Source organism: Phaseolus vulgaris, chromosome 6 (genome assembly GCF_051622355.1).
Source record: "Phaseolus vulgaris cultivar YP4 chromosome 6, ASM5162235v1, whole genome shotgun sequence".
In the NCBI taxonomy this organism is placed as follows: Eukaryota; Viridiplantae; Streptophyta; class Magnoliopsida; order Fabales; family Fabaceae; genus Phaseolus; species Phaseolus vulgaris.
In genome coordinates, this window is record NC_143503.1 from 15,331,690 (window position 1) to 15,343,565 (window position 11,876).

An 11,876-nucleotide genomic window follows, 5' to 3' on the forward strand; every position below is an offset into this window, starting at 1 on the left:
ATTGGCTATTGGAAGTGGAGCACCAAAGATTGTCCATTTGAGTTGTTATTACCTTGGGACTCTACAACGGTGTCAAGTTGGCGCAACATCATTAAAAAAAATATTTATTAAATTTATTTTAAATATTATATAACTTATTACTCAATTTTAATTTATAATTAAATAATTAATAATATTTTTTTAAATAAAATTAAAAAAAATTATGATGTAAACAAAGTTGTATCAATTTATACGATTTTAAATTTCTTTAAAATTGTATCATGTTGACACAATTTCTTCAAATAATTAAGAAAACAATAGATATTATATATATGATTAATTTAAAATACATAATAACGTTAAACAGCAAAATCTTAAGTGAAATAATAAAATTGACCATTAAGAATTAGAATAAGAAAAACTTATATGCTGCCTGATCTAAATAAAATCATAAAATACTTGTGTTAAGAAAAAGAAGACCAAGGAATGGTAAGTAAAATGCATCATTTTATTTAAATCATGCATCATATAAGTTTTTCTTATTTTAATTCTTAATGGTCGATTTTATTATTTCACTCAATGAAGATTTTGATGTTTCAACATTATTATGTATTTTAAATTAATTATATATATATAATATAATATCTATTGTTTTTTAAATCATCTCATGTTTTATTGGAGTGGCAGGACTGGATGACTGATATTGTTGGTGGTTCAAATAACCATACAGATCAACATTAGGAGGTATGCAACTTTATTATAAATTTATTGTCTTTATTTTCTTTTCTTCATTCTTATTCTTGGGTTTGTATTTTCTAGGTGATATAAGATAGTTTGATTTCTATTTTTCAATCATCAATTTTAATGTTGTTTGTGTGGAGGGAGAAATGTATTGATAAACTTACCTTAATTAATAGTTTTTTTTTTTAAAAAAAATCTTGATTTTAGTTTAAATATAATTTTATTTTTATCTACATTTCTTCTTGCATGGGAGTGGTTGAAGGTGATCTAGAAAGGGTTGATAATGCACTTTAACCCTAAGGAGTGCATCATTAGAATGTATGCATTCTACCTACCATTCCATTGCCTTTTTTTTTTTTTATTTCACACAAGTATTTTTATCATTTATTTAGATCATGCATATATAAGTTTTTCTTAGTCAATTTTATTATTTCACTTAGAAACCTTTAGACCTTTAGTAGTGTTTCTAACAGTTTTAACAGTAATACAGAAACCAGAACATCCACTAGTACAAAAAGGTTAATTAACAACGATTAAAAACAACATGTAAAAACAGTTCCAGAACCGTCGTTATTCCGGGTGTCGTTATAAAGTGGTGGTTTTCGACGATTCTTCAACCGTCGTTATAAATCTACTTTATACCGTCATTATAAGTGGCGGCTAACTAATTTTTTAAAAAATTTAAATGACTTTTAAAAACGGTTTCCACTAAAACCGTCGTTGTATGTATGTTTTTTTTTAAATGCAATGACTTTTAAAGACGGTTCCACGTGGATTCGTCGCTATATGTAGTTTATTAAAAAAATTGTTTTTTAATAAATCTCAAACTTGTATAAAATTTCCAATTCCAGAAAATCAAAACATTTAAAATTATAATTTAAATATGAAAAATACATACAACAAATTATAACATTATACAAAAAGTTTTGCTAATATATGAAAAATATGTCATTCTAATGATTTATCTATCTTATGGTTACGAAATACTTTGACCATGTTGTTCTCACATACTCTAATGCTTCCGAATCTAGTGGGTGTTGGTCGTTGAACAACTGTGACATTTGAATTTTTTTGAATTAGTACATGAATAATAAACCCCAAATTTTAAAGTGTTTATTGTATTGAGGTATTACTTGATCCCAACCTTTATTAATTGCAGTTTGCAAAATAGTAAACATCCACTGCATAACATAATAACTGCACTCATAATTTTCAGATTGCCTGTTGGACTGCATGTGAAAATAAATGTATTAAATGAATGAGTGAAACACATTAAATTAAGTGAACAAATATACTTTAAATACCTTAAGGCACATCCAAGTGAGTTTTTATGCGTTTGAAGTTCTCCTTCCACACAACATATTATATTCAGAGTAAGCACTAAAATAATAAGATTTCATGTTAGAATACATAACATTATATAATGTATAAGTAATAATAAATGTTAAATGAAACTGTCGTACCTATCTATAATGTTTTTAAAATAGGTAGGGGTTTTTTATGCAAGGAGCAAAACCATGCAGCGGTATGATCTTGAACAGATATGAGCAATAGTTGTCAATGACGCCTGTATAACAAATCAGTTAATTAATTTCTCTTATTTCAATAATTTATTAAAACTTATTTAATAAATAAGGACTTACTCATGGATGTACGGAGCAAAATAAATTTTTTTCCACCATTCTTTAAGGATGTGGTGATGTATGTTTGTGTTTTTGACTTCTTGTTTCCAATTAATTGAATGACTTGAGGGTCTAAAAACCCATATATATTGTGTTTCCCCTCATCGAAGCATAATCCAAAAAGATACCTAAATTTCAATAAGTTAGTACTAATATATTTAATAAATAAAAAGTATAAAGATTTTAATATTTGAACTTACATCATCCATAATTGCATAACTGTTATGTTAATCTTTTGATCTTCGACTGCAAGGTCCAACAAATCAGACATGTGAACGTACAACGGTAGATTAATATGTCTTCCAAAAACATTGACATCACATGGAACCTCTAAGACGGTTGTATCTAAAGTTGTAGCAACTTCCACCAATGTCGTCACAGGATCATCAATGGAGAATATTTTCTTCTTTCGCAGAGGCAGTTTTGTCTTAGGTTCCTGCTACTCATCAACAAACAAACAAATACTTAAATTAGTTAGAATGTAATATATCTGATTTATAATTCTATTAGTATTAGTGCAAAGATATACCATAGAGTCTATAGGTCTGACGAGATGTCTAGGCCAGGCAACGAAAGTATGTAATGCCTCTGCTAGAATTGTGATCTCTGATGTCGGCACAAGAACTGCAAGATCACCATAAAGGACCTTCTCCACCGTTACCTTCATGAAATTAGAAGGAAGAGGCACATTGTGTAACATTGTGACCCCTTCATAACACTTACCCAAGGCAATGAATCAGGTCAAAGAATTACACTCAACATATAACTCACATTGGCTAGTTGAGCCAAAGTCATCTCCCGATAGATCAACTGGCGAACAACTCCCTTTAGTGATAACTTTCTTAATAGGAGGTGGATGTGGTTCATCTTCTACCATAATATGTGGTTGCGAGAGAGTCCTAAACCCTCCCACCGCTTTTTGAACTCCCTTTCCATTCACACATTAAACTCCTCCATGAAGCTTTCTTTAAGCTCTTGAGTTACCTCAGCCTTTAACTGCTCACGTAATTGTAGTAAATACTCCTGGCTAGGTTGATTGGACGATTGTTCCTTGCTATGTGATGAAGGTCCAAAGTATGACCAAATCCCAACCCCATATCCAGCTACAGAACACGTCCAGGGTGCTCAGGTCGTCCGAGAGCAACATTAAGAATATCATTGCGACCACAAGGATTAAAAGTCCCCTGTGTTGACTGCTCAGCAAGAGAATTCTAAAACAAATTAAAAGAAATTGTCAAACTTCAACACATTGAATTTAAAATAACACATAGAAAACATATTTCTTACAATTCATTCAACTGTTTGTTCTGTAGACTTAGAACTCCATGTCCCTGATGGGTTTATACGGGCACCCTTCCACATCTCATGTCGGGGTGGTGGGGATGGAGGCCTCAAAGAATCTACACTATTCATTTCCTCAATGGAAGTAGAGCGTGCTTTAATCTTTTCTTCAAGCATCTTCTGCTCTAACAACTTATAACCACCACGGGACAATAAGTGTGGGGTATCATTATGTGCCTAACTGGCTTTTGCTTTGTTCCGAACCTCCTATCATAACATTCAAAATTTAATAATACGTTAATATAAACTATATTCAAATATAAAAGTGATATTAACCTGCCATTTTTTCAGTTTGTCGAATCTGCACAAATTGCTGCCAAGTTTCTTCATCAAGGGATGCATATTTTGTACAAGGATTTTCTTCTTTCCTTTCACCACATAAATAATCTGTTGTCAATTGTGATTTGAACTGACGAAACTTGATACCCACATTAGAAAGAACCTTCGCTTTCAAGGTTTCCACATTCGGGATCTTGTAATGTGTCTACATTATTTGAAAGAATTAGTTCATAAACAAGAACAAAGTATAAAAGAACTTTAGATTGAACAAAGTAAAAACAATTACATACCATAATATATTGCCAAATCATGTTTTTCTCGTGGTTAGTCACGTGATCCCAGGACTCAGTTAAGATAGAGATCCTTTCATGAGATAGTACTCCGAGATAAGTACTATATTTCTTTGCATATTGGCCACACCAGTGTGGACATCAATAGACAAAGGTATTTTGTCATCTTTATTTATCTTCTTAAACATATTCTTTAATCGTGTAGGTCCTCTACCAGTTTTTGAATGAGAAACTTTATCATCTGCCATGTTCCTATTATCAAACAAATATGATAAGCATCAAGAATATGAAATATAATTAAAATTATATATTGTAAAACTAAACATGAATCACATGCACATACAAATATATATTCCTGTTAGGATCGATGGCTAGAACAAGACAGAGGGTGAATTGTTTACAAAAGATTTTCACAAATACTTTGCTTAGAATGAAACTTTAACAATAAACTCATAAAATCAATTCAGAAAGCCAATCAAATTGCCAAACAGAAATAAATATCAGAATTATAATCGGTTAAAATTACGATTTAACCGGTTGTTTATGACAACGGAAAATATCAAACAGTTATGGAGAAAAGAGATAGAGAGAATTACACACAAGGTTTATACTGGTTCACTCTATCCCAAAGCTACATCCAGTCCTCAGTCAAACCACTGAGTATTTTACTATGTAACCAATCACAAATTACAAACACACAACACAAAGAGGTGACTTTGAATCCCACAAAGCCTACTCACCCTCTTTGCACACAACCAACACCTCAAGCCAGAATCACACTGACTTTACAGGATTTTACAACAGTTTTACAGAGAGTAATATGAACAATTACAAGTAACTAAACAAAGGTAGAAAACACTTGGAATCACAGTACAACAAAAACCCTATTGATCAGTTCTTGAATCACAACAAAGCTCAAAAGCAATCTTGCTAAAACTTGGTAAAACACCTTTTCACAAACAGTTGGTAATCTCTCAAATCAATCTCAAATCAGAGTATCAAACTTTTCTGTTTTATCAATCCTTTTCACGTTTGAAAGGAGACTAGTTTTATATTCCTTGAGAAGCTAGGCAGATTAGAACAACCAAATCAGTTAAAACAAGTTTTCAAAAAACTATTATGAAAACTTACATTTAATCGTTTAAAACTTCAATTTATCTGGTTGAATGGTTTTGATAGTTTGCCTTACATATTGATGTTCTTAATTTGGCAAATGCTTTGTTAGATGGATGGTCTCTACACTCAACTAAATTTTTTTTTAATTTGATTGCAAAACGATAGTTATAGATGACTGTGATCAATGTTAATCGTTTCATTTTAATTATTGTATATGTCAATAACATTTGAAATGTTCCTCAATTAGATTAATCATTTAAGATGCGTATGAGATATCACATATGAAGTTTCCTTATAAGTGTAACTATTATTTGGTTAACACTATATACTGTTCATAAAACTACACCAAGCAATTCATTTATGGTTGTACTCTTGACATGTACCTTACCTTATCATTAACGAAGTGGTTACCATGTTTAAAATTTTTGGCAACCTATCTGTATGTTTTTGCACAAACATCAACTATGTTGATGTTCAACATGCACTCAACCTAATAACATGAATCAAAATGGTTATAGTTCTTGTATTAAGTGGGGAATTAAGTCTCCCTCTTTGAATATTACTGAATCATGTCCAATTTTTTTAGTAAGGCCAAAAAGCAAAATTAAAAGGACCAAACTTGAAATTTTTTAATCAAACTGATTACATATGTGAAAATATAATAACAAAGTAATCCTTGTACATTATCAATTTCTACATATCTTTCTACTAAAAATCCATAAATGTCAAAATAATTTAACAAAGACTTTGACCATAAAAATTGGAAGGTGTACTTAGTACACAATGTTTAACAAATTCCCTAACATCTTTCAAACATCAAAACAACAAGTCAATTCTATTTGCTACATGAACACTGTCCTAAGAAGGTCATCGTAAAACTTTGTGCCCACTGTTCTCAAATTCCCCAACATAGCTTATTCGTGGATGTTGTCTTTATGAAGTATACAAAATCTTCTTGGAAATTTTGAACTACATCTTGAAAAAACAATATCATGCATGAATTTATGCACCCACGAAATGACCACAACAACAAAACATATAAATATAATGAAACTAGAACCAACCGAGGTGTATTCTAATATGTTCTTCCCATCAAAATTAGGCACACCGTCCCACGACTCCATAGATTTTAGCACGTTCAACCCATAATCATACGTGCAAAACATCAACCACATTATACATTACATACATACACTAATGATACATCTATATACGAACATAATAATATAGTGGTATGGACTAACGTATTTGATTGTAATGGCTCGTATTGGATTGTATTGTATGTCTTTACCACCAATGCCCATCATACCAAACAAATGTTCAAGTCAATGTGCCTCCCGATATGAATATAAATTTACCAACACATACCATATACTTCAAAAATTTACCAACATATACCATAATGTACTAAAATCTACAAAATTCTTAACACCATGGATTTTAGACAACTATTTTTACACCCGATCATTGAAGAAACTGTGCAAAGCAAGAACTACCACCAACATCACCCAAACTGATGTGTTGAACCGCCCACAGTTGTTGCAAAAAAACCCAAGTCAAAATATAAAAATAAATACTACATTTTTCCATCACATAAATATAAAATAAATATATACTATAGTTTTTCATCGTTTAATATGCAAATGTGGTTATTCTAATATGCAACACAATCAACTAAGTGAATTCCAACTGCATTCTTTTGTTGGTTGAAAATTTGGGAAACTCGACTTAAATTGCTAACCAATAAGTCATGAATAGCTTCCCCCCAATTGTACACATTCAATTGGTCTAACCTATCTAACAACCTAAATGAAAAACTAGTGAGATACCTAAACGTATGAGAAAAATAAAAAACTACAAACCCAAACAATATATAAAACCTACAAAAGTCATCGACGTATTTTTTTTTCTTATTTTACTATTGCTAAGTTTCTTAACAATACCACTTATTGTGATATCCTCTCGTCAAATAAATTTTGACCAACCCATTGATAAGTGTCATAATTAAGTAATATTTCGTATACAAAGATACCCTTATGGATTTTAATTGATAAAATAGTTATAAGTTAACCCCTAATTTAGTAATTTGAACCTTTTTACATATTTTTTATTATAAGATGAATGTGAATTTATTTCCAAATTTGTGTTAATTTTAGGATTCTAGGGAAAATGGAGAAAAGGGCTAAAGGAGAATGGACAAGTTTAAGACACAGATGAAAAGACAAAGTTGGAACATGGGAAACTCGTTCAAAATCCCCCAAGCAAGATCACTCTGGAGGAACTCGCCCAAGACTCACTTAAGCGAGTTCACTCAAGTGAAGTTGGGATTTTTCTCGTGAAACTTGTTTAAGTAAGCAATATCTCGCTTAAGCGAGATGTCACTTAGCCTAAACCCAATTAGGTTAAATAGAAAGTGTGGAACATAACCCTAAACATCATTGAAGAATAAAGAGAAATAGAAACCTAAAGGAGACAACCGTTAAGGAGAAACATCTTGGATTTTCTTTTCTTGTTTTCCATGTTTGAAATGACCAATATGAGTGGCTAATTCTTTCCTTTGGGATAGAGTAATTAGTTAAAACTCTTATGTATTGAGGTGGTATTTATTTATAATATTTTGTTCTTGATTGGTATTGTCCTTTTATTATTAAAGTTTGAATCTTTATTCATGATTTTGATTCTTAGATTTGATTGGAAAATGTCTCTAAACATTTGACCTAAATGAAAATCCTTAAAATATTTAATGTTTGGAATAGATTTGAAATATTAATTATTTTATAACATCTATCAGTAATGATAAGAAGTTTTTATAAATATACAAGAAATTGACATGAATGATTTTTATATGTGCATCAATGTCAATCAAGATGAAATGTTATATGCTTTTATTTATTGAAAATACAAATGAGTGAGAGGATGAACCCCAATCCCAATTGACTCATCCAAATCATTTACTTTACTTTTATTTAATTTCTTATAAATTCATTATACACACAACCTTCAACAACCTTTTACATATTGTTTTATATTTAGTGAATGTTATACTTGAGATTTTAGAATTGTTCCTTGTGAGTTCGATACATGTCCTTAAGAAAAATTTATTCATTCTGACTTGGTAAATTTTTCATAAAAAAGTTATCATCCATCATCATCATCATCTTCCAACCTAACCTTTTCCTCAATTACACACAAGCCTACCCCCAATATATACATTAATGGGACTAAAAGGGATCAAAATGTTGTTTGATCCTAAAACATTCATCATCATTCACCCGGGACCATCTCAAGTTTTTGACGTTGAAACGAAGTTAGCACACGATTTATTTGAACAATGTATTCCATTTCCACTTTATGCCTGATAAATTTAGCTGATTCCATTTATCAACACATTCACGTAATCATAATCAAATTCCTAAGACAAAATAACCTTACCATAATTCACCTACATAAAAAATGTGTCGAACTCAAATTTGTTTTCCAATATAAAAAACTTAAAATAGGGTAATATGACTTTTTTAGACTAACCCTTAACCAATTAAATGATCTTTCCTAACACAAACCAAACACATTCTATCTATTAAATAAGTTATTTAATATTTGAAACATTTTCAAATAGGCTATTGAAGCAGATGATTGAATAATAGAAACATTAAACAACAACCAAAAATTTTTTTTTTAAAAACAAAGTAAAAAGACAATCAATGTGCAAAGAAATCACCTTTGTCTTTTATATACAACACTAAAAGCCCCATTAGCACAAACAAAAAACTAACATAAACAACATCTAACCAAATTTCAAGCTAGACATTCTAGTTCTTCTCACACTAGACGATCTAACCGCAACATGCTAGACGATCTACATGGAAGACGCTAAATTGTCTAAGCCTCCACATATGTTAGATAGTCTTGCTAGACGGTCTCACTAGATAGTATGCTCATACACTAGACAGACTTGGTGAAGAGTCTTAGTAGACGATGTAGATAGAAGATGTTATACAATTTTCCCAGTTATCTCGCTAGATGATATTCTTGGATACTCTCGTTAGACGACCTACATGGAAGATGCTAGACAGTTTAAGCGTCCATATACAATAAACACTCTTGTTACACTATCTCACTAAACTATCTGCTCATAGATTAGACAGTGTACTCATACGCTATATGATCTAACCTTAGTTCAATTAGAGAGTCTCTTACACAAATCTTATGTTTAACCTTCAAATGTATCTACATAGTCAACTAGAGTCTCTTACACAAATCTTATGTTCAACCTTCAAATGTATCTACATAGTCAACTAGACGAACTTGAAACCATAGACAAATCATAACTACTTATGAACCCAAAACGACTCACAAACTTAAAATTATTAACAAACACAAACCACTCCATAACTACCACCACTAACTAAACACACAAATCCCTTACAAATTTACTAACAAAGTTTACAACCCAAAAATAAAAAAACCTTAATATCAAACTTTATTTCAACCAAAATATTTACCTTTCTTTGAACGAACAACACATCTTCTATGATTTTGTTGGTATGAACAATGTGTCTTTTATGATTTTGTTGCCCGAGAGGTCTCAACTAACCGTTCTTTGAATATTTGACAAAAAAGAACCCACCAACAAACAAATCACCCACACACAAAGGAACAAACCCAAAGACAACTAAAAAGGGAAGAAAGAGAATGAACAAAAAATACAAAATCAGAACCATAGAAAAAGAGAGAAAACAAAACCACTGCAAAGGAAAAGAGAGAAAACAAAACACAAGAATGAAAAAATTAGAAAACAAAATCACTTTTCTCTAAATAAAAAATACCACGCCCCAGAGTATATTATAATAAATTATTAAAATTGTCACGTTGTAAGGTTTTCGGCCCCATCAACGTTATCAAATGAAAGTGGTTTTCAAACACCGTCAACTTATTGGGACCGTTTAAGATTGTTTAGCCAAACACCAAAAAGTGACTTTCTCTTTTATAAAGTTTACTGCAACATAGATATTGACTACCTCTGTCCAAGGTAGCACCTTCAGCCACAGAAAATTTACAGTTTGATATTTTGGCAAAAAGGAGAAGAATCTTTTGAGCCATTTTCTGTGCTAACACCATTACTAGACAAAACCCACAACGGCTATGCGCTATCAACCAATTACAGGGTCAATATAATAACAACAAAACAGCACCATTGTGAACAGTAAGAAAATGCCTTATACGTTCTTCTAACACTAGGTTCACATGACTCAAACAAAACAAACAAGACAGCATGTCCAAACTTCAGGAGGGAGAAAGTAAGAATGTCTTCAGGTGTTTGATTTTTTTGAGACAAACTTGTGCCCTCTCTAGAACCAGATCGACTCTATCTTTCCTCTTGTTCTTCCTGCTTGAAGACTGCTTTATTACGTCACTCTTGGGAGTTTCAAGCTCAGAACTTCCACTAATCTCCCCCTCCATCACTACTCTCTCTGCCAAACCAACTTCTACACCACAGTTACTCCTTTGCCCCTCCAAGCTGGTGGATTCTGTTTCACATCAAAGACAAAATATCTCAAAAACCACACACACAAACACACACATAACATATAAAAGAAGAAAAACCTTCAGTATCAAAGAAAAGGTGAGTGTTGATGTGATTGTTTTCTACAAGAAGTTCAGAATCCAGGTGCTTGTCCTGGAGTTGACAGATGAAGGACTTTAGCTCATGTTTTAGATGCTCATGCTGGTTGGGATATTGGGCTTCAAGCAGCTCCAACTCTTCCTTTGCCAGTTCTTCCATCATCATGCTTTCTTTCCCCTCATTCCAAACCACCATTTCATGGTTTTTCCTTGTCAGCTTCATTCCACCATTTCCTAAGCTCTCTCTCTCTCTCTCTCTTCTTACTCAGACTCTGCCACTCCCTGGTGACTCTGTGGCATTGATATAATATATATCACTGAGGTGATGGGATAAAGTATACTTATTTATCTTTATAATTTATTTGGCTAAAATCCATCGTTATCTATTGTATTAAGTTCATGCAAAATAAAATTGATGTTAAGTTCATTTCATCTTTTTTTTGCCAAAATTTAAACTCAGTATTTCACAATACACAGTATAAGATTTTTTACAGAACTCCTATAGTTATAAATAATGTATTGTTAATATATAGTTGAACAAACTTTATCTTTAAAATTTCTATACTTAAAAATAATAATTTATGCATATATATTATTTATAATCTGTATTGTTCCTGTATATTTAAAAGGTATACACTAATTTTTAAAGATAATATTGTTAAAAATAAAATAATTAAATAATACGTCTACTTAAGATGTACACCTTATAAAATTAAATAATTAGTTAATACAATATTATTATTCTTTTATCATTCATACTTTTTTATCTTTCACCAAGTGATTATTAACTAGTTTAAACATATTATTATAACTTAAAAATTATAAA

At 31.1% G+C, this 11,876-nt stretch overlaps 1 protein-coding gene across 1 annotated transcript; it reads right to left on the bottom strand.

Annotated features, from left to right (window-relative positions):
* Nucleotides 1-10,380: 10,380 nt before the first annotated feature.
* On the bottom strand, nt 10,381-11,345 carry LOC137833031 (uncharacterized). Its single transcript, XM_090303600.1, has 2 exons — nt 11,033-11,345; nt 10,381-10,956 (listed from the first exon to the last, which is right to left on the bottom strand). Exons 1-2 carry the CDS (start codon nt 11,271-11,273, stop codon nt 10,712-10,714), a joined length of 486 nt encoding a protein of 161 aa, XP_090159726.1. The 5' UTR covers nt 11,274-11,345; the 3' UTR covers nt 10,381-10,711.
* Between the last annotated feature and the right edge of the window lie 531 nt (nt 11,346-11,876).